Source organism: Lemur catta, chromosome 5 (genome assembly GCF_020740605.2).
Source record: "Lemur catta isolate mLemCat1 chromosome 5, mLemCat1.pri, whole genome shotgun sequence".
Classification (NCBI taxonomy): domain Eukaryota; kingdom Metazoa; phylum Chordata; class Mammalia; order Primates; family Lemuridae; genus Lemur; species Lemur catta.
The window spans coordinates 112,318,944-112,343,285 of record NC_059132.1 but is presented as its reverse complement, the minus strand read 5'-3'; the positions used below and the strand labels follow the sequence as shown (position 1 = coordinate 112,343,285).

General features: G+C 40.3%; 1 protein-coding gene across 1 annotated transcript in view; it reads left to right on the top strand.

Annotated features, from left to right (window-relative positions):
- Positions 1-3,216: 3,216 nt before the first annotated feature.
- Positions 3,217-24,342, top strand: part of ANXA10 (annexin A10) — a 56,729-nt gene continuing 35,603 nt past the window's right edge. Inside the window, exons 1-5 of the mRNA XM_045552647.1 lie at positions 3,217-3,366; positions 12,860-12,964; positions 13,513-13,574; positions 23,690-23,717; positions 24,154-24,219. Coding sequence (XP_045408603.1) covers positions 3,217-3,366; positions 12,860-12,964; positions 13,513-13,574; positions 23,690-23,717; positions 24,154-24,219 — 411 coding nt within the window. The remainder of the gene's footprint in view (positions 3,367-12,859; positions 12,965-13,512; positions 13,575-23,689; positions 23,718-24,153; positions 24,220-24,342) is intronic.

Genomic DNA, 24,342 nt, shown 5'->3' with positions numbered 1-24,342 from the left:
GAAATGATGTCTTATTGGCACCTTCTCAACTAAATTAACTTCTCTTTATTAAAATGGTTATAGTAAGCCTCTTTCTAAGGTCCTTTTTAGCAAAATTTAAAGTTTGCTACTCTGCATTCATTCTTAACATTTCTTTTGTGTTGTAGAGGGGGGACTGGGGGGCTGCTGTGTGGCGGTGAGTAAACTACTGGTTCACCCCGTCTTGCTGGGTCAGTTTCCCAATTACACATACAGGGAGTTGATATTGACTCCTCCAATCCACGAGCATGGAATATCTACCCATATTTTTAGTGTGTCCTCTTAAATTTCTTTCAACAGTGTTTTATATTTGCAGAAATTTTTTCACTTCTTTGGTTAAATTTATTCCTAGATATGTTTTTGTAGCAACTGTAAATTACAGGGACAGCAGTCATATTGGATTACATATTGAATTAGGGCTCACCCTAACAGATGCATTTTAACTTAATCACCCAGCACAGACTTCCTGTTTTTCAAGAATTCATTGAGCAAATAAATAAGAAATTTCTAATTTCACCCTGCTTTCTGCCTGAAAGGCATGTTCTGAACTGCAACACAAGGAAGGGGAACCCAAGCAGAGCAGAGTCTCTCTGAGCGGAGATGACAGTTTGGATGTGCTGGAGAAGCTGGAATGCCAGAGTGGACAGAGCTGCCCAAAGGCGGAGTCTGCAGTGGTCTCCACAGCAGTTTCCAGCTGTACCAGGTCCTAATGCTTGGAACCTGTGAATATTAGTTTATATAAAAAGATTCTTTGCAGATATGATTAAGGATCTTGAGAAAAGAAGATTATTTTAAATTATATAGGTCAACCCTAAATTCAGTCGTAAGTCTTCAGTCTTTATAAGACAGGCAGAGGGACATCCGGATATCTGGCACAGACAGACGTGGAGAAGGGACCACGGCCGGGGAGGCACAGCCTGGGCAGATTCGGCTGCGAGTCGGGGAGGCCAGGAGCCACCAGCAGCTGGAAGACTCAGGGTGGATCTTCCCCTAGAGCTTCCAGAGGGAGTTGGCCCTACTGACACCTGGAGTCCAGCCCAGTGATGCTGATTTTAGATTTTTGGCCTCCAGAACCATAAGAGAATTAAATTCCATTATTTTAAACAATCAAGTATGGGATGATTTGTTGTAACGGCCATGTGAAACTAATACAGATTCCAAGAAATGTGTATAAGGTTACTCTTAAGTCTCTGTCTGAAGACTAAGCTACACAGTGTAGGATGAAAATCCACAAGGTCGGGCAAAGAGAGACAGTCAGCAAGTTGTAAGCTGAAAAATGCCTGGAGGTCAGGGAGGGTGGGAGATGATCAATTTCAAACCAGCCGGAGTAGAGAGATGTAGTGAGTACCTGGGTCAGTACCAGAGACTCCCAATAGACAACACCAGGGTGCCCAAATGTAGAAGATAAAAATACAGAATGCCTAGTTCATTTAAATTTCAGATAAACAGCATTTTTTAATATATCAAATATTGCATTTGAAGTTTCAACCTAATGCCCCGATTTTTATTTAAAGTACTGCATGAGGCATACTTGCCCTAAAAAATGATTTGTTGTTTATCTGAATTTCAAATTTAACTGGGCTTCCTATATTTTATCTGGCAATTCTAACTGCTTCAAATCCACCCTTGAAAAGCTTAATAACAGAAACGAACAATTTAACTCCCTGCCAAACGAATCTCGAAATTTTATAAAGATAACAAAATACAGATACTCAACAGCAGAATAAATGCAATGACATCTAATGAAAAATAGTCGTGTGCCCAAAAAAGGAAAGAACAAAAAACATACAAACAGAAATTGTGATCCATAATCTGGATAAAAATTATTTACTAAAACCAAAAACTGATAGAAATACTGGAATAAGTTCCTTAACAGCTATTGCAAAAAAAAACTCAGGACTTTGAAAATAATAATAATAAAAATAAAGAGAAAAAAAAGACAGGAAAAATGTGTACAAACATACAAACAAATAGAACTTGAAATTTTCAACATGAAATTAAAAATATCTTTGTTGAGGCCAAAAGCAAACTAAGCATGGCAGAAGGAAGGGTCAGTGAACTTGTGGATACAGTGGCATCAACTATACAAATTGAAGCATATAAAAAAGCAGCTATCAAAGTCTGAGTAATCCATAAGGCAATATCAAGCTGGCTGGCAAGCCTGTAATTGAAATTTCAGAAAAGAGGAGAGAGAAGCCAAAGACAAAAAAAAGGTATTTGCAGAAAAGTGGCCAAAACTTTTCTAAATTAGATGAAAACTATAAATGTGTAGATTCAAAAAGTTCATCAAACCCCAAACAAAACAAACACAAAGAAAACACCAAGGCATCATAATTGAATTGCTGTAAGTCAGTGATAGGCCCATTACTGTACATAAAAACATATTGCAATATAGAGCATTTACTATGTAAACTTAAAGATTTCAGCACCGTGGTTTTGAAAAAAAAAGACATTAAAAAATCCAGAAGTCTATATTTCTACAAGAAAAATAAATAAATAAAAACTGTGTATGCAGAAAATTTCTGCCTCCCAATGAAAGCACATCATGACTCCCTTGCTGTCCTTCATTATTGGTCTCTTTTCTGTTTATTTGACAGCAGGTAGTGTTCAACAAAACAGCAAGCACGTCATTTCCAGTTTGCAAAGTTAGTCTGCAGCAGTTACAAACCACAAGAGTTATAAACACAAACCTGGGAGATACTCAGGACTAAGAGTGATTTGGAAACAACATAAGACATTTTCATGCAGGGTTTGTGTCAGTAATGCACCGCACTTCATCAAGATTGTTTTCTTGTTTTATCGGTGCGCCCATCTGATTTCAATTAAATTAGTGACTATAGAAACCTTAGTATGTTTTCCACATTTTCTCCAAGGTTCTAAGTTTAGATTAAAAGAACCATTTTCTCATTTTAAAAGTCTACTTTTAAACAGATGTAATGATGAGAAAAAGGATTAAGTGGGTACTTAAATAATGAAAGCCTAGGTGCCCGTGGATTTCCCAGGAGAGCCAACCAAGATACAAATTAATAAGCAAAACATCAGTTTAGGTTGATTAGAGCTCAAAGTGGCAGCCGGAATATCTTCATGCAGAGAAAGAAGACTGTTGTTTATTTTATCCCTTCCCTCAAATCAAACAAAATTGAATTCAAAGCGTAAAGAAAGTCTCTTTCTTTCGCTTCTCAGGAACTGCTCCCCTAGATGCAGGAGTGTGCTAATGTGCAAACCTCCGGTTTCGACCTTCCTGCGGCCACACAGAGGGAGCAGGAGCGGGCAGTGCCCAGCGTGGCGACCCTGTGCTGGCCCCGCTGCTCTTCTGCCCACGCCTCCCCACTAACGTGCGGCTGCTGTGTGGGCCCAGGGAAGAAAGAGACGTGTGAAAATGCTTTGCAAATAATAATGTGCTGTATGAATAGATGGCAGCACTTGTGGTAATAAAAACATATGAAAATGTTGGAGCTCTATGTTTTCAGTAAGCTCTGCAATTTACAATGGATTAAATAAATTAAGCTACATGATTATTTAAATAAGGCTAAAGAGCCTGCGATAAATCAGCTGGAGAGATACACAGTAGCACATCATAGAGAATGAGATTACTAACTGCAGAGACGTTACGTTACGTGGAGGAAAACGCACACCCAGTAGGAGCTGTGGGACTGCACAGTCCTCAGAGCCAGACTTGGCCATCCAGCCCCTCAGGTACTTCCTGGAGTGGCTGGGATGCCGGGTGAAGTTGAAAATAATAAGAATAATGTAAACCTAAACCTTCTTTTCTTCATTTACCCCATTTTAGCAGGTCTTGGCTTGAAAACTAAAGCTACTCATGAAAGCCTGGCCAATTTAAAGACCTCAGTCTGAGCTTGTACTATCACATCCACTCCTCCTCGCTCACGTGTCATTGGCCAACCGCCAGTCCTCAGCGCCCTAAAACAACTCCTGTACCACCCTCTCAAGGCCAACTTTGAGATAAGGAGAAGCATATTCTCAGAGCTACAATACTGGGAGAATAGTAGAAATCAGAAACAAGCAAGTTCTCTTAAATTACAAATCACTACTTCTCAGTGATTATTTGGGGAAGTACAATGGTCTTTCAGAGCTGCAGTTCCCAAACTTAAGTGTGTGTCCAAATAACATGTAGAGCTGGTAACAAAAAAAAAAAAAAAAAAAAAAGGTCACTAGGCTCCTTCCTCAGAATTTTTTTTATTTCAGCGTATTATGTGGGTACAAATGTTTAAGTTATGTATATTGCCTTTGCCCCACCTGAATCAGAGCTTCAAGCATGTCCATCCCCCAGACGTGCCTATAGGTGTGAATATACCCATCCCCTCCTCCCCCTCCAACCTGCCCGACACCCGATGAATGTTGCTATTATATGTGCACTTAAGTGTTGATCAGTTAATACCAATTTGATGATGAGTATATGTGGTGCTTGTTTGTCCATTCTTGGGATACTTCACTAAGTAGAATGGGCTCCAGTTCTATCCAGGATAATACAAGAGGTGCTAGATCACCATTGTTTTTTGTGGCTGAGTAAAACTCCATGGTGTAAATATACCAAATTTTATTAATCCACTCATGTATTGATGGGCACTTGGGTTGTTTCGACATCTTTGCAATTGTGAATTGTGCTGCTATAAACATTCTAGTGCAGATGTCTTTTTTACAGAGTGTCTTTGTTTCCTTTGAGTAGATGTCGAGTAATGGGATTGCTGGATCAAATGGTAGTTCTACTTGTATCTGTTTAAGGTATCTTCATATTGCTTTCCACAGAGGTTGTACTAGTTTGCAGTCCCACCAGCACTGTATGAGTGTTCCTATCTCTCTGCATCCACACCAACATTTATTGTTTTGGGACTTTTTGATAAAGGCCATTCTCACTGGAGATAAGTGATATCTCATTGTGGTTTTGATTTGCATTTCCCTGATGATTAGAGATGTTGAGCATTTTTTCATATGTTTCTCCACCATTAGTCAATCTTCCTTTGAAAAGTTTCTGTTCATGTCCTTTGCCCACTTTTTGATAGGGTGGTTTGATTTTTTCTAGCTGATATTCCTGAGTTCTATGTAGATTCTAGTTATCAGCCCTTTATCGGATGTGTAGCATGCAAATATTTTCTCCCATTCTGTAGGTTGTCTGTTTGCTCTTGTGATAGATTCCTTGGTGGTGCAGAAGCTTTTTGATTTGATCAGGTCCCATTTATTTATTTTTGTTGTTGCTGTGTTTGCCTTTGGGGTCCTCTTCATAAATTCTTTACCTAGGCCAATGTCTGTAAGAGTTTTTCCAACATTTTCTTCTAGAATTCTAATAGTTCCATGCCTTAGGTTTAAGTCTGTTACCCATGGTGAGTTGATTTTTGTGAGAGGTGAAAGGTGCAGATCCTGTTTCAGTCTTCTACATGTGGCTACCCAGTTTTCCCGGCACCATTTACTGAATAAGGATTCTTTTCCCCAGTGTATGTTTTGTCTGCTTTGTCAAAGATCAGATGGCTGTATGAGGATAGATTTGTATTTGGGTTCTCAGTTCTGTTCCATTGGTCTGTGTCTGTGTTCTTGTGCTAGTACCACGCTGTTTTGGCTACTATAGTCTTGTAATATAGCATGAAGTCTGGTAAATTGATGCCTTCCAATTTCTTCTTTTTGCTTAAGATTGCTTTTGCTATATGGGGTCTTCTCTGGTTCCATACAAAGCATAGAATTATTTTTTCTAAGTCTGTAAAAAATTATGTTGATATTTTAATAGGGATTTCACTGAATATGTAGATCACTTTGGGCAGTATAGACATTGTAACAATGTTGATTCTGCCGACCCATGAGCATGGTATGGTTTTCCACCTGTTTAAGTCCTCTGCTATTTCCTTCCTCGGTGTTTCATAGTTCTCCCTGTAGAGGTCTTTCACCTCCTTAGTTAAATATATTCTTAGGTATTTTATTTTCTTTGTTCCCATTGTGAAGGGTATTGAGTCTTTGATTTGGTTCTCAGTTTGACTGTTATTGGCATATAGGAATGCTACTGATTTTTGTACATTGATTTTGTAACCTGAGGCTTTGGTGAATTTGTTTATCAATTCTAGTAGTCTCATGGCAGAATATTTGGGTTTTTCTAGATATAAAATCATATGGTCAGCAAAGAGCAATAGTTTGACCTCTTCTGCCCCCATTTGGATGCCCTTGATTTGCTTCTCTTGTCTGATTGCTCTGGCCAGGACTTCCAGCACTAAGTTGAATAGAAGCAGTGATAGAGGCCAACCTTGTCTGGTTCCAGTTCTAAGTGGAAATGCTTTCAGTTCTTCCCTGCTCAGTGTGATGTTGGCTGTGGGTTTGTCGCTTAACAAAATAGGCACAGACGGGACTTACCTCAAAATGATAATGCGTGTTTTAAATAAATTTAAATGTACAATGGGCTAGAAATAAATATCTTACTGTTGCTTTTGCTTTGTTATACATTTTCTATATTCTGTTATGAAATTTGCTTCCGTTAAAGCTAGAAATTATTAGGGAAAAAGACTTGATCATTTATCAGAATAATAAAGCTACAGCACAGTGCTTTATACTCACTTTAAAATAACAATATCTTTACATCAGGAGCTTTGTTTTAAAAGTGCAAGAGGACATTGCACTAAGATAAACCCACATTATAATCGGTATGGCCTCAAAAAGTTTATCAAATTATAGTGATTAATAATGATTACGATCATGCATTTATATCTCATACAAAATAATATATATAAAAGATACATACAAAAATACAAAAATAATAAGAAGAGAAAATAATGATTTCATTGAGGAATACAAGACACCGAACACACCAAATTTGTTTTAACAATTTAAACAAACTTGAGGTTAGTCACAAGACTATACCTACATACAAACTGAAGTAGAAAATTAAGAAGTAATAGCAAAGCTTTGCTTGAAAATGTTCCTGAAATTGAAAGATAATAGGTCTTCTTTACTGGGAGACTTGAATTGTCTAATCCACTTTTCTTATGAATGCAGGCAGCTGCTTGCTCCTGCTGATGTACTGCACCCTGTGAGCAGCTACAGGTGATAGTTCCGAGTCACCTACTGCAGGTAGCAAGTGGCTGCACTACGCTCTGTGCTGGGATTAACCCGCAACTCTGGTGCCAAGTTAAGCAACAGCACACACCAGGGGGAGCTTTGCGAGACCCCACATGTTTCTGAGTCTCTCCTGCTCTGAGTTCATGGAAAGTTGGAATTGCCATGACGTGTTTTAGAGTCTGTATAAGATGTTAAGGCCCATTAATACTCTTGTAATAATTCACTTATGTGGAGTAATTTAATATTTTAGCAGCACTATTTTTCCACAGCTCTGTGCCATGAATAACAATGAGTCACAGTAATAGTAACAATTCCACGAGAGAAGTACAGTGTAGTGTTCGGAGAATGGACTGCAAATAAACTACCCAGACTCATATTCCTGTTTTGTCATTAACCTCTTGATCTCGAGCAATTTTTTGGTGCCTTAGTTTCCTCCTCTGTGAAATGGAAGAAATAATAATGCCCATCTCCGAGGTCACACAAGGATTAGCTGACTTTATACCTCTACTTATATATCACTTCAAATACACTTGGTATGTAACATGCTAATTATTGTTTCCACATATATATTTGCCCTTTGTAACACTATGTCAACACTATGTCCATTGTAACTCAGTGGTAGATGCCAGGAACGTGCCTGTAGGTGGTCCCGAGAGAGGGTCCCCTGCCCTCCTCAGTCTGATGAGACAATTGGCCTTTAATCTTCTCCTTTAAGCAGCGTAATATTTAATCATAAATCAACACACTTTTTTACCATCACAAATCCGTGTGTTAACCAAAGCAAATATTTTCTACTAGAATCACAGATCAAGGGGAAATCTTTCCCAGCAAGACATTGAATTTGTTGTCATAAAGGGAAAAAGAGGCCTTCCCTGCCATCCCCTTAGGGCTGAGTGTGCGGTTATTGCTGTTCTGAATCGGGGCTCTGTCCTTGCCCACCTCCCCAGGGCGAAGGAACAAGGACAGCTTCAGACACGTGCCGGGGAGCCTACAGGCAAAAAGAGACATCTTATCTTACTAGTATCTCTCTTTCAACAGATGTATGTGATGTGACAGTATAAATGACACTGTAAATGTATATTATATAATACTGTGATTTGATTACTACACCTTGCATGCCTGTATCAAAACATCATTTTTTTCTGTGTGCAAAACACTGGCATAATGGATTCTACAACTCAAAGTAGCAAAATCTTTGTATGCCTGGGCTGCTTGTGCAGTGAAGAGACCCTTTAGGACTCTGCACTGACTGGCTTCATTTTGTCAAAAGGAATCGGCCAGTTCAATTATTTCATGACTCAAATGAATGTTGGGACTGGAACTGGCCCCAAAGTCTAATTATTTGTGTGCCACTTTTCTTTATTCATGATTAGCTAAACCAGACTAGAGCTCTTGCTTTGGAATACATGATACATAAACATAAAGTGGGATTATGAAGTAATAACTTCAGTTTTATTTCAATTAATAAACATCAGTCCCCTAGGCCAGGCCAGGCACGGTCCTAGGAGTTTAGTGGACAGGGAGGTTGTGGTTCTTGCTCACTGGTACCTGTCGGTTTAGTGACTTTGTAATTACTCTAATGACAATAACAAATACTCCAGAAATGTTAACACGGACCTGGGGTCAGGTCCAGAGCCTGAATGTTTGGATTCAAACCCCTACTCTACTACCTGTTAACTGTACATTTCAGCCAGGCCTTCTGTGCTTTAGCATGCTTGAAATACAGTTGCAGGCAACCTTGGAGATGCTGCGGGTTTGGTTCCAGATCACTGCAAAACAGTAAACGTCACACTAAATTGGGTCACACAAATTTTTTGGTTTCCAAGTGCATATAACAGTAGTGTTTACACTATACTATAGTCTATTAAGTGTGCAATAGCAGTATGTCTAAAAGAACAATGTGCATACCTTAATTAAAATCATTGCTGAAAATGCTAACGATCGTCTGAGCCTTCAGCTAGTTGTAATCTTTTTGCTGGCAGAGGGTCCTGCCATGTCGGTGGTGCCGACTGACCAGGGTGACGGCTGCTAAAGGCGGGGGTGGCGTGGCTGCCTCTTAACATAAGGCAACAGCGGAGTTTGCTGCATCGCTTGACTCCTCCTTTCATGAAAGATTTTTCTTAGCATGTGATTCTGTTAGATAGCATTTTGCCCATCGTAGAGCTTCTTTAAAAATTAGAGTAGATTGTCACAAACCCTGCCACTGCTTTAGCAAGTAAGTTTATAGAAGATTCTAAGTCCTTTGTCATCATTTCAACAGTTTTCACGAACTTCCCCAGGACTGGGTTCCATCTCAAGAAACCAATTTCTTTGCTCATCCATTGGAAGCAACTCCTCATCCGTTCAAGTTTGATCGTGAGATTGTAGCAATTCAGTCACATCTTCAGACTCCACCTAGAATTCACATACTCTCGCTGTTTCCACAACTTCTGCAGCGACTTCCTCCACTGAAGGCCTGAACCCATCAGAGTCACGCATGAGGTGGCCGGGCGCGGTGGCTCACGCCTGTAATCCTAACACTCTGGGAGGCCGAAGCGGGTGGATCGTTTGGGCTCAGGAGTTCGAGACCAGCCTGAGCAAGAGTGAGACCCCATCTCTACTAAAAATAGAAAGAAATTAGCTGTTCAACTAAAATATATATATATAGAAAAACTTAGCCGGGCATGGTGGCGCATGCCTGTAGTCCCAGCTACTCGGGAGGCTGAGGCAGGAGGATGCTTGAGCCCAGGAGTTTGAGGTTGCTGTGAGCGAGGCTGACGCCACGGCACTCACTCTAGCATGGGCAACAGAGTGAGACTCTGTCTCCAAAAAAAAAAAAAAAAAAGAGTCATGCATGAGGGTTGGAATCAACTTCTTACAGACCCCTATTAATGTGGATATTTTGCTCTCCCATGAACCACGAACGTTCTTAGTCACATCTAGAACAGTGAGTTCTTCCCAGAAAGTTTTCAGTTTACTTTGCCCAGATCTGTCAGAGGAACAACTATGTATGGTAGCTACAGCCTTCTAAAATCTATTTCTTAAATACTAAGACTTGACAGTCAAAATTACCCCTGGTCCTTGGGCTGGCACGTTGTGTTGGTAACCATGAAATCGACATTCATCTCCTTGTACATCTCCACCAGAACTGCTGGGTGCCTGGGTGCATTGTTAACTATCAGTAATATTTTGAAAGGAATCTTTTTTTTTTCCTGAGTAGCAGGTCTCAACAATAGGCTTAAAATATTCAGTAAACCATACTGTAAACAGAGGGGCTGTCGTCTAGCCAGCCTGTCCTTTGAAGCTTTGAAGCCGGGCATTGACTTACCCTCTCTAGCTGTGAAAGTCTTAAATGACATCTTCTTCCAACAGAAGGCTGTTTTGTCTACATTGAAAATATGCTGTTTGGTGTAGCCTCCTTTATCAATTATCTTACCTAAACCTTCTAGATAACTTGTTGCAGCTTCTATATCAGCACTTGTTGCTTCACTTTGCGCTTTTATGTTATGGGGATGGCTTCTTTCCTTAATCTTCATGGAAAACCTCTGCTAGCTTCAGCCTCTTCTTCTGTAGCTTCCTAAATTCTATGAAGGCTGAGAGAGACCCTGGATCAGACTTTGATGAAATGCTGTGGCTAGTTTGATCTTCTATCCAGAGCACATATCAGCAGTGGGCGGTTTCACTGTCTTACCATTAGTGCTTTCACTGGAGTAGCACTCTTAATCCTTCAAGAACTTTTCCTTTGCATCCACAGCTTGGCCAACTGCTTGGCACAAGAGGCCCGGCTTTCTGCCTGCCTTGGCTTTGGGCGTGGCTTCCTCACTAAGCTCAGTCATTTCTAGCGTTTGTTTAAAAGGGAGAGACATGCAGCTCTTCTTTTCACTTGAACACGTGGAGGTCATTCACTGTAGGGCTGTTACACGTCCTGATTTTAACACTGTTGTGTCTGAGGGAGTAGGGAGGCCTGAGGAGAGGGAAGAGATGGCGAACAGCAGCTGGTGAGGGGGTCAGAACACACACAGCTGTCACGGAGCAAGTTTGCCGTCTCACATGGGTGTGGCTCACGGCACCCAAAACTAATTACACTAGTAACATCAACGATCACTGATCACAGATCACTGTAAAAGATATAATAATAATAAAGTTTGAAATATTGCTAGAATTAGCAACATGTGACAGAGACACAACGTGAGCACATGCTGTTGGGGAAATGGTGCCTACAGCTTTGCTCCACACAAGGTTGTCACAGATCTTCCATTTTTATGAAATACAATATCTGCAAAACGCAGTAAAGTGCAATATAACAACGTATGCCTGTATGTTCTAGCTGGAATGAGACAGCTCTTTATTTATCTCCAGGGATAACTGAAAGTCTGGAACTGACTCTTGGTCAGGAGAGAGGAAGGCGGTAGTCCAACTAATAATTTATAATGTGCTATTTAAAGTTCAAAACTTCCTTGATGGCACCAAACTGGTAAAATTATTCATGCCTGACGCCTCGTACTTCCGGTGAGACAGCCTTAATTGAGGAAGTGATCAGAGGTATGAAAGATCCCACCACCGGAAACGTTTAGGAAGGTCTCCCCGAAACATTACTTACTACACAAACCTTGGTGGTGCGACGTGGACGTGAAGTGTGTCCCGTGGGCCTGAGAGTGGCTTTGGAAGCCGGACCTGAGGCTCTGCCCCGGCCTCTGGGCTTTCCCACTCTCTGCCACTGTAGTGAAACCGTCCATGTGCGTGTTTTGCGGAATCTTGTGAATCCTTTCAGTTGTCACATCTGTTGTAATCCGTGCAGTTGGCATAGTTTGCTCTGTGATGTAAGTAATGGAGAAGGCTCTGGGGAAATTGAAAACGAGGAAGGGCGGGAGGTCAGGAGCCTGTCCGGATGGGACACAGCACGAACGTCGCAACCTCTGCGGGCCAGAAATGCCTGTGGGTGGGTGCTGGAGACGGAGATTCCTGCCTGGGAACCGGGACGCCAGGTGGGCTGCAGAGGAAATTCAGACCTAGGGGACGTCAGCCAACAATGTCGCACCTCGGCCGCTCAGTCCTGTGCTGGAATAGTTGAAAGTAGGAGAAAAGCCCGGGGGCTTCTAGGGCCACAGACTGAGGGCACGTGACTCAGACCATCACACCGAAGGCTGTTGGGAAGATACAGTTTTAACCGAAATATGGGCCCGTGTCAGCGAGAATCACTGAATGTTTGCCCAGATCTCGTGGGAGGGAAGCAGAGACCACACGGACACCAGGATATTCAGTTAAATGGCCAAGGCTGCTTGCAGGGGATCGCAGGTCCCCTCTGAGCCCCCTAAGCCCACGCTGCGCGGGGGATCCCAGCACTGTGTCCCTGTGCCCCTGTGGCCCTGGGTCCCTGTGCCCCTGGGTCTCTGTGCCCCTGGGTCCCTGTGTCCCTGTGCCCCTGGGTCCCTGTGTCCCTGGGTCCCTGGGTCCCTGGGTCCCGGGTCCGCACTGCAGATGCGCCCGCGCCTGGGTGCCTCCTGGGGACCCCGGGCGCCGTAGCTGTGGCAGAAATGTGGACAGAGGGGCAAATGCAAAACCTGCTGCCTGGTCTAAAGCCAAAGTAAATAACACAAATTTTGAAAAGGGAAATTGTCCGTCCAAGTGCACCCTTTGATTTTAAACATAATATTCCTGCTGCTGAAGTGTTGAGACCATAAGTAACTTTTATTAGTTCTAATAATTCTAATGATTCTCCTAGTTCGATATTTCTGGTCCATATGTGGTTGATCTGTGCCAACGGGGGGCTCCCCCTGCTTGGCCTCCTTCTGTGGCCTTATCGTCGCAGGGACAAGATGAAGTGGAGGAAATTAGGGAGGACAAGATGAAGTGGAGGAAATTAGGGAGAGTCCTTGCTGGGCTGCCGCACATGGGGGTTAAGGATGAGAAAATGGTTCGGATTATTCAAAAGAAAAGAAAATACAAATAAAAGGGGTGGAAAAAAACTCAGAGAAATTAAACCAATGTGTCAGCAGTTTCAATAAAAATAACACTGAGGAGGAGGAGGTAGATGTGCAGCTACTGAAGCTGCATGAATCACAGCGTGGAGATTCGGGTCCCCCTGCCACCCCGTCCTCCAAACTGAAAAGGGACTGTGACAGATTGGCTCACTGCACCCGAGTCTTAGTGACTTTTTTAAAAACCTGATTCTGTACAAAAAGAGACTTATAATCCCCTTAGAGTCAACGCCCGTTAAGGCTGTCGGGCAGAGGAGCGGGCTGGGGCCTTTGGCTCAGCCCTCGGTGTCGCGATGGTGTGAGCTGGATGGGCTGAGGGTGGCATCAGTGTCGTGTCATACAAACCCCGATAAGGGAAAATTAACAGGCGCGGGAAATGAGTCGGGGTGATATGGTGGCCGCTGCGAAGGAGAGCAGGTGACAGTGTGTCTGCAGTGCAGGAATCCGTTACCCAGGGGTCCCTGTGGTCTGCTGTCACCCCCAGAGTGGAGGACAGGACGGCAGCGACCTGGTGATCCAGCCGAGGACTCTGACCTCGCCCGGACTGTCAGGGAAGGTCGTCCTGCAAATCCGTTCTTCACCTCCCGTTAACGGAGCCTGGTAGATGGGAGACTTTAAAGTCATCCACGCCCACTCAGGTGGCTAATTTAAAACAATTAGGATATACGAGGGTCAGATACCTGAGGTGCATAAAGAAATTCTGATTTTAATTAAAGATCTTTTAGATGCAGGTATATTAATACCTACAAATTCCTTGTTTAATGGCCTGTGAGAAAAACCGATGAATCCTAGAGATTCTCTGTAGATTATAAAAATAATAATAAATAATAACCCAGGCCAGGAGTCAGGCACGATATTGTGTTAAGGATTCAAGCCGTGCAGCGGGCCAAGCAGGCTGTCGTTCTGTGACCCGTTTGCCTCATGCTTCCTTTTCCATTTCCACTTACGAAGACATTTAAAGCCAGTTTGCATTCAGGGGACATAGATGGGAAATACACATTTGCTGTGCTCTCACAGAGGCATTTAGATTCTTTGTGCACATTTACTGCTGCTCCTGATGAGACGGGAATTAGACTTGATGCAATTGGAAAGTACTGTTATTTGTTATATTAATGATATGGTGTTTATATATCACTCTGAACACTAAGCTAAAACTGAATTATAAACGCTGTTAATTCTACGATCCTAGAGGGCAGCTGATTAACTCTACTAGGGTACGGGGCTCAGAAAAATAGTGAAATTCCTCAGCATAATCTGGACACAGGTGACTAGGGCATCCCTCAGACAACCACAAATAAATTATTTTTTCTGCAAATTCCAAAATCAAAGCAAGAAACACGGAGCTGGATTAGGTTGTTTTGTCTAGAGCAACCACATACAGCACCTGAGGAATGTATGACCCTTATTCACAAAATTACCAACGGGAAGAACCTGAATTTGAGTGGCGTTTGAGCAATGGCAGTTTGTTGGGTTTGGTTTTTTTTTTTTTTTTTTCCTACTTAGAGTTTCAGAGAACCATGTCCCAGTCAAGCCCGTTGTGGCCCTGCCACTCTCATGGTCGCTGTAAGCCCCCCAGCTCCAGTGGTCTGTTGGGGTAAAAGCAGCTGTGAGGACTGAACGTTTGCAAAAGCCCTTCGCTGACACCCGGTGGCAGCTACTGGTATTTTGAACTGGAAATTAACCTATCACAACTTAAGAAAAGCACGACTTGAAAACGATTCTTGGCTTTTTATTGTTATTGAGGCTTTAATTGAAATTGTTTCTTTTGAAAAAGGACAAAAACTTATTTATTTGGAGACAAGAGGTACCCATTGTCCCTTGTTGAGTCATATCGTTATTCCTACGTGGAAGGAAAGGAAGAGGAGGGTTTCCTTATTAAATGAAAATGCACAGTAAATCTCCAGTGGAATTGTGTAAGGACATAAGCAACGGTCCCCTCCCATGGCATGTTGCCAAAGGGCGCCAGGCAAGCAGCAGGTGTTCAGGTGGGCCCTGAGGGTGGGAGCCCCACCCAGCCGGGTTCAATCTACACGCAGCCCATTGTCGCGGTGCTAATGACGTTAACTGAGAAGGTGACCCATAAATCCACTCACTGGGCAGAAGCAGTCATGCTCCTTGCTGCGTCAGAGTAACTACACAATAGCAAAAGTGACGTTTTCCAATTCTTGGGCAGAAGCCAACAGAGTTGCAATATGGTCCAGAAAATGGGCCTGAGACCCTGGAAAATAAAGAGACCCCAGTGTGGGGCTCTATATTCTTATAATAAATTTGTTATGGAATTGGGGTCGGGTATCAAAATGCAACATGCCCAAAATAAATCCCGAATAACAAAGTCACACTGCCATCACGGGTTAGTCTGCCTGGCTTGGCTACATGACAAGAAGGACACTTTTAGGAAGCTCTCCCGAAACAAAGTCCGTTGCACAAGCGAAGGCTCAGTGGGGGGGTGGGGGGGGCGCGGCCTGTGTGGGCGGGAGGGACTTTGGTGAGCAGAGCTGGGTGTCCACCGTGGCCTTCGCCCTTGCCAGAGTGGCACGGGATGCTCTCGGAGTCTCCTGAGTCCCCTCAATTACCTGAATCGAATTTTCCATTTGTGCATCTCCATCTGTCTCAGGGAACAGTAATGGCGCCAAAGTTGTTTTGAGGAACAAGCTCACACCTTTAAAACGTTTAGGACAGAACTGGCACATTCAGTGCTTAAAAATATTACCTTCTATCACTGGAACAGTGACTTCATGACAGAGTAAGTACAGTCTTTCAGAGTCCAGGACGGTACAGTGCTTGCATATATATATTTAAATAGTTTTATTATTTTATAGTCACACATCATAAGGAAATCCAGTGTTTTAATAAAAATGTATATCTTATTTCAACAGATAAGATTAGCATGTTAAAAACAGAGTATTTTCATATTGTGATATAAACTTTGTTTTACTGATTCTAAGAAGAATTCAGTCAAGTTTAAGCTTCTACTTACGGCCACATTTGTTCCATAAGAAGAGACTCTTCCCTGTTATAGGTCGATCATGTTAAACACAAATAGTTTATTTCAAAACAAAAAGGAAGTATTTATGAACCAAAAGGTATATATGATTCAGAGACATTTGATACTGTTTTTAAATACACTTTGCATTTAATTTTCTTATTATCTATTCAGATGAGACCAATTTAGTGGCACTTTTTTTTTCTTTAATGATAATGATCCTCTGACTTCTAATCTCTGTGTGGGTTGTATGAAAATTATTATTCTAGGAATGTAAACTTTGTTGCAAATTAATATACATGACTGATATACTAGAATTTAATTTTCAAAGTGATGAAAATAATTTTATATTAAGTTACTCTTTTCTTTGACTTTTAATTAAATTTATTCTACAAGGATTAGGAGATATAATTTGAAAAATAATTAAAATTGGGTAATTTTTATTCATAACTTCTATTGCTATAAAATGGGAAGGGTCAGCACCAATTTCCAATTCCAGTGAATCTTAAACAGACTTTAGAATATCAGAATATGCACAAAGTGCAGAAATAAATATAATTTTTGAAATCATATTTTGTTCATTTACCTAAAACATGGATATGTACAGTGTATTGTATGTAGATTTACCTGACAAATTGCTTTAAATTTCAACATCAATTCTCTTTAACAATCCATCAAAAAAGTAGTTGCATTTTCAGTAAAACAAGTGTGGCATATGCAATAAAAACCTATTGTTATAAATGATAAGCAATACAGTTCAGGAAAGATATAATAATTTTTGCTGTTTTGCTTTAGAAAGAATCTTGAAGTATACAAAGAGTGATGGTGTAAATACTGCTAGCTAGGGTGACCAATAATAATATTTTTAAAGTTCTGGGAGAAGAAATTCAGGGAAGGAGTACACAGATCTGGTGACACGTCACCTTGGTTCCTAAGCTCGTGGAAGCTCTGTGGACCGCGACAGGGTGGGAGAATGTCGGGGACGGTCAGCGGGAGGCACAGGGGCCTCGCAAACATGGTGGGTGGTCTTGCCCTCAGCTCCACCTTCTTAGAAAACCAAATTTATTAATTCAAAAACCATTTGTTGGATGCTTTTTTGACATTTTTTATATTGTATACACTACTTGATGTACTGTAATGGTGGCGGTGAACAAGACTAAAAATTTTTCTATTTATAGAGTTTATTCTAGTGTTAGAGATACACTAAAAATATAAAGAAAAGTGTGATTTCTATTAGTAAAAAGATGAACCAGAAAAGAGAATCAGGTAGAGATAGTCGTGTAAGTAAGATTTATAGTGGAGGTGACTGAGAAAATACAGCCCCTGGAGTCCGAGCAGCACCGGGGCAGGGGGGGTGTCCAGGGAAGGCGTGTTCGGGACAAGGCAGCTGTGTCACCATGAGAACACAGTAAATGAGCCACTAGATTTGCAAAGACGACCGTCATTCACAACAACAGCGGTTTCAGTGTTGTGGGCAAAACCTTGATTGAGCTGGGAGGAAGCCAGAATAGTCCACGTGGAGGGAGGGGCAGAGACAACTGTTTCCCCACGAAAAGAAAACGAAAAACGAGGTTGTAGCAGGTGGAGAATGTGGAGTCGGGGGGGGGGGGTTGTTTCTGGTTGGTTGGTTACCTGCTTTTTAAAACGAGAGATAATATAACATGATTTTAAGCTATTGGAGTAATAAGGGAAGAAATGGGTGATGTTGTATAGAAATGGGACAATTTTGGCAGTGAGTCCTCGGGTGAGAGGAGGACAGGAGTCCAGTGCTTGGGTATAGACGGGCAAGGCCCGAGTTGGGAGCCATGTGCGTTGTTACGAGGGGCGGGGGTGGGGAGCGTGAGGATGCAGGTGTCCGTTGCAGAAGGATGAAGAATTCCCGCCGTTTGTATTAATGGCGTGTCCTCAGTGAGACAGCAGGAAGGAGAGCAGCTGGCGACTAGAAGGGTAGAAGAGTAGAGGGTTTGAAGTTTGATAGAAATGTACAATGGGCATTCAAGAGAGTAAGAAAAAGACAAGGATTGTCAGAACTGACTATCACACACCGGATATTTGCTGTCACACATTAAAATTACACCCCATCGATAAGTTTTCAAATGCACATTGAAACAGAATTATCTAATTAACTGCCATCTCCCCATTCGTTTTAGGATTTTGTCACACTGTGTCATGCACCTTTTTGTGTGTGTGTGTCGAGTATTCTAAAGCAAACACCAGACATCATAGTTTGAATTGGAGATGTGTTATTGGAAGCAAAATCACTAAACAATGATGAATAAAAATATAAACTGAGCAACTATTGTCTGGGAGGAAATTAGGAAATATTGTCAAATCTATTTTCTCTGAATTATCTAAGAATAGGGAAAATATTTTGGCCTCAAATAGTTGGACAAGTTTTATTTCACATTGGCACATTTCATCTATAATGAAAGCCGTAAGTTCCATAACTTTTTTATTTAAATAATCATAAAAAATAGATGATTTTAGTTGAAAACTCATTTTCTTTTGTTTCTAATTCTGAATCCTATGTATTTCATAAATGTAATTATTATTTTGTAATTGCTCTCTACTGTCTAAATACACACAAAACACAAGAGTCTGATTCAGACACTTAGGAATACAGACACATACACGTCTTAATACATGGTAAGACTTACGGATTGTAGCATCTTTGAGCCAGGCAGCATGCTTCTATACATGTTTCACAGGACCAAGTATATTATTAAGTTAATCAGATTATATTATGAATTGAATGGTGAAGAATTTAGATATTTTTCTGCTCATGATATATATATATATATATATATATATATATATATCATTAAGACATTCTGCTTCATGACTTTTACTCATATTTTAACATCAAGTTTATTTGGGTAAAGTAGTTCTAGGGCTGTGGAAGCCATTCAGTTGACACTTATCTTGTAATATTCTGTTCTTACAACCAAAAATTATTTATTCCTAATTCTTCTTCAAGATCTTTTAAAATTTTTATCATCTAAATGAACACTATTCTGTTCACTGAATAGCAAGTAGTGAAATAACATAATACACATTTGTTATTTTTGGAATGATGTAGGAAACTTATAAGGATAGATAGTTCCTAACGCTATATTGGACTTTGAAGGTTTTTCTAAAATTTGTTTCCTTAAAATGCAATAAGGTTAAATATTAAAATAATATGTATGTGAAAATTAAGTGCCAAAAATAATGGTGAATGTATTTCTCCAGACAGTTTTATTTCTGAGGAGTGAATTCTGTCCTGAATATGTTACTTTTTCACATAAGAGGATATTAAACAGTGGTCAAAGTAGTTATAAGGTGGTGCAGATGCACATAGAACATCACAATTCAAAATACGAAGTAAGGGCTGGAGCACCTGAAAGTGTCTGGACATTAACAACAATTAAGCAGAATATAAATCATTAACCTTGTGGCTTACCAACTTACCTTTCCTAAGTCATCAGGTTTCTCAAAAGATTACACTTCTTTCATTAGTTGGCTAATTTATGTGTCTTAAATCAACACACAACCAGGGGTTAGGTTAATGGCTCTATTGATTTTGTGCAATAAGGCTGCCTACTCACCAATGACTGATAGTTGAGTATAAATACTGTATCTCAAGTCATGCTGCACCCAGAGTTGCTTTCACATTTTCTTGCCTGAGAGACAGAGAACATTATTTAAATTTGATTGAACAGTCAACCTCAGTTTGTTCTGGCTTCACAGCGAAACAAGTCTATACAATTGATCACTTACTGAAATATTTTGATCTACTCTCAAGTTATCCATTATCATCAAAATGTTTTGTGGGGACTATGTAAGTATCATGGTTATTTTCGTAAAACTTTCCAGTCTTTTGAGATTTTATCCTTATTTATAAAGTTTCGTTTGCCTTACTTGACATTTTCAACAAGAAATAATGGTGTTTTGTTTTCATTACATTTATAATGCCTAAAATTCAATGTAACTATTACATTATTATATATTATTATTAAATCTCAAATCTATGTTAATTTTGAAGCAATATAGTATCCCATAGAGGCAAGTTAGTTACTCCTATTTTTATATTAAGTAACCTGATTCAGAAATCTAACTGAAGTCATAACAAAATTTTTGTCTCTATATTTATTTCTCTTTATAAGAAATTAAAATAGTTTTTATCATTAATTTTTAAGTCCATGCTTTCTTCAGAAAATTGTTTATTTTTGAATAATTGTCTGCTGACATAGTGTATACGGCAATGCAGTCATTTCAGTTTTTTCCTCGTCTGAACCATTTCAGTGCAGCTACCGTAATAGTCCACCAACTTTTAAAAAGCCAGCATAGCTGTGGAGTTCTCTGACTACATAGTTGCATTTGAAAGTTACCATCATCATCATATTAATTGTGAAGCAGTTATATTCCACTACAGAGAAATACGATGTATCGGATAATTTAGGCCAGTATGGCAAATGACTTAATTTGAAAAGGCCTATTGTTTATCCCTTTCTATTCATTCAAGTACGATTATTTGCATATAATTACCATTATATTCTGTGCACTATATAGTCTCATATTAATATTTATATATCAATTTTTCAAATGAAACATTTAGGGAATATTTAAATTATACTTCAGGGATTATGAAAAATTATCCTAACAAGATTTTAAGGACATGCAAAGATTTGCTATGCTCCTAGAGCAGAGGAAGAAAATTGGAGATTAAAGAGTTGGATTTGAGCATAACTAAAAATTCATTTTAGGCATAGTTTTTTCAGTTTTGTTAGAGATAAATGTTACATTTTATGTATAATCACAGCAAGTACAGATGGCAAAATGGTTTTATATAATCAATGTCATTATATTTTAATGCAATTTTCTCTCTTAAGTTATATGGCCCAAGGGCTTAGCATTTGGTGTCAAGAAGACAATACTGGGGCCAGTATCACTACCTCATCGTTTTTGCTTCTGTCTGGTGTCCTCGACGGAAAGGCAGGCTCTTCTATAGGCAAGACAGTTCTCACTTCTTGATGTGGATAAATACTGACCGGGTTGCTTATTAAAAATAGACTCAGACCCTCTACTCAGCAGTTCTGATTCAGTACATATGATATTCGAATTTATACACTTGGTATAAATGGGTTACTATTTTTGAAAGCCACTGGGGTGGTCCATCACTGTCAGTTACAAAATATAGCAAATTTAAATATACATCAAGCGAGAAGCAGGCATCCTAGAAAAGTAGTTACATTTCTACATGAAATGTAGTGTTTTAAAAATTACTGTCTAGAATTATGGAGTTAGTCGGCCGTCTGTGACTAAGGTGGTTTAAGTGTGTCTTTACATTAAGAAGGTAAACGTACCTTTGGTGCAACAGGTGTATTTTATTTATGTGCTTGATTGTAAGACCACCTATTGAAAGCGAGATCTAACTAGGTGATTACTGCAGGCCTGAAAGTGTTTTGATTCATTAATTACTCAGATTTAAATCGTGTTTCAGGAAGACACTGGTGTAACATCCCTGTTTGAATGGAGGGAAGAGCGTTACGCAGTGATAAAACATTGGCCCACTCCAGGATCCAAACCCAGGGATCCCTAGGTCCCTAAAATTCACATTTCATCCTACTAAAATATACCACCTTTTCAGAATATATTGCCCAATTCTTGTGAAATTGTTGACTGATCTGTTGTTTTGCTATCAACTGATCCCCCCTATTTTGTATAGCAGCATTTAATTTACGACAGATTCATTTCTGTGATGATGCCCTGCCCTTTGGCCCCTAAGTTAATTTTAATCCTATCCCCTATTCTCTCCTTTTGACACCTTTTCCTATTTCTACCGTATTTATTGGCTGACAAAGGTTAATCATAGCAGTATTATTAATAAAAGTGATATAACGTTGATATCACATTTCATACTGAAATAGTATTATATATTACATATAAAGTAGGGAAATGATCATTATAATTTCCTGTCTACTGTACATCAGGGGCTTTGCATACCCTGCCTAATTGAACACTCACAGCAAACTGCTTTATAAGAATACTATTTAACATGCAAAATTTTTGAAGTCCTTCTTGGAGGCACTGGATATTCTACTAAGTGGTTTTACATGTATTAATTTTAGTCTTTACATCATTCAAAGACGACGTTATCATCCCCATTTTCCAGGTAAAAATACTGAGTTTCAGAGAAGTTAAATACTTTTCCCAGTGGCAAAAGGCCAGGAAGAGGCAAGTACAGTAATAGGTTCCTGTCTAACTCCAAAACCATTTCAGCCAGAGAGAGAGAGAGAGAAATGCCTAAGGATGATGATTCTACATAATTTATGGCTTCATGTTATAAAGCAGAGTAGGTTCTTTGTGAATCCAAGTAAAAGAAAATCAGCACAGTATCTTTACAAAGATACTTGTATTCATGAGTTTGCCCCCAGATGGCTCAAGAGCACTAAAGTCAGGCACAGGGAGGGTAGGCAGTGTCTACCACGGGCAAGGAAACTTCCAGCATCTTAGCCCAGCTAGAATGGAATACACGCATTGATTTTTAGCAGTGGGCTACAGCACTCCGTAAATCAGAGAGAAACTTGGGGCGTATTATCTAGGAGTTATTGCCGGCTGGGAATGCTTCCTGTGGGAGCAGAGGCTGTTGATAAGACCGGGTTGTTTGCCGAGCAGGCTCCTCTCCTATGGAAAGGAATTCCTGGGAGAACAACTTCCATCCAAGAAATCTGACTTTGATTGTTTATCTGCAATATGACTTGCTGAATAAATACTATTAAAAGGTTATTCATACTTTAGATTGCTTTTCACTATCGCAAGACTACAATGTCTGAACTTTACACACTTTGATTCAACAGAAGTTATGAATCATGCTGGTTTGTGGTTTCAAGTTTTACTGAAGCTTCTGTAGAACTAGTAAGTATTGGACTGGAAAAATGAAACATAGTAACTTTTTCCTCGAAGTGATACATATGCATGTTGTTAATTTTTAAATATCCCATTGTAACGACCACAGATTGCTTTCAATGCAGGGGTGGGCAGGCAGGACTACAGAGCGGTGGCTAAACGCACGCTCAGAGCCAGCTTCACTGCATAGGATCCGTGGGACCAGGGACAATTTGCTTCCTCTTTCTGCTTCTCAATTTTCCTACCTGTTAAGTGCGCATGATAATAGCACCTGTCTTGTGTCTCTTGAGAGTTAGTTGGCAGATAAAGCACTGAGAAGAGTCCCTGGGACACAGGAAGCACCCAGTGTGAGTTATTACTCAGCCTTGTTAAGTACCGGTGCCGAAGGTTGACTCCAATTCTGCCTAATTCAAAATCCCTGGTCTTCACCAGCCCAACGCACTGCTTCTAGAGAGGAGGTTCAGTTTGTCTCTGCTAATATTATTGATGGAAAATATATGTATGCATGAATGTATGTGTATACATAATTAGTTCAAATGTTATGAAAAAAGTTGAGTCACATCTAAAGTTTCATGAGTGAAAATATATTTCCTCTTAAACTCAGCCTAATTTTTATTTGTGAATAGGTCTCTATCGCGCTAAAAATTACATAGACACACTTCCCTCACCAATAACTGTCAGCTTCTCTTCTCTTTGTTATGGCAAAGCTAAGAAGTGAACTGCTCTCATTATATCCAATTTCTCTACTCCAACTGTCTCTGCATCCACTCTCAGTGGGTGTCCCCTGCAGATGCCCCACCGAGACTGCTCTGACGAAGGTAAGCAGGGACCTTCCTGTGGCCGAACCCCACGCTCAGCTCTCTCTCTCCATCTTACTGTACACATGGGCATTCTTTGACAGTCTGCTTTGCCGACAGTATTCCAGTGTTAAATTCTTAAAACTTCTCTCTTTCCTACATACAATCTCTCCTTTGGTCATAACATCCAGTATCATGGTTTTAATTACAATTAACATGCAGACTCTTTTTTGAATTTATATTTCAACCTAGCACCTATATCTGAACCTCAGATTCATATAACCAAGTGTCTACTCAGCGAGTGGAAACTCCATCCTCTTACTAGTTCAGGCAGAGAAAAGAAAGTAGAAGACAAAAAACTTGCCATTATCCCTGTCTCTTTCTCTCATACCTTACCTTATCACCTGCTGACTTTATGCAGTGGCTTCCTGCCTGGTGTCCCTGATTCCACTTCTAGGTACTGGGGGTTTATAGTAAATATGATTGTCCAAACCTCTACCCTCTGGAAACTCGCATTCCATTGGTGAGCAGGGCCCATCTTCATGCTCAAATTGGGCAAAGTGACGGAGTGGGAGGTAAAATCATCAATGAGGAGATTTTGAGGAAGCTGTTGCCCAGGTTCACAAGCTCTTAGAGCATTTCCCAT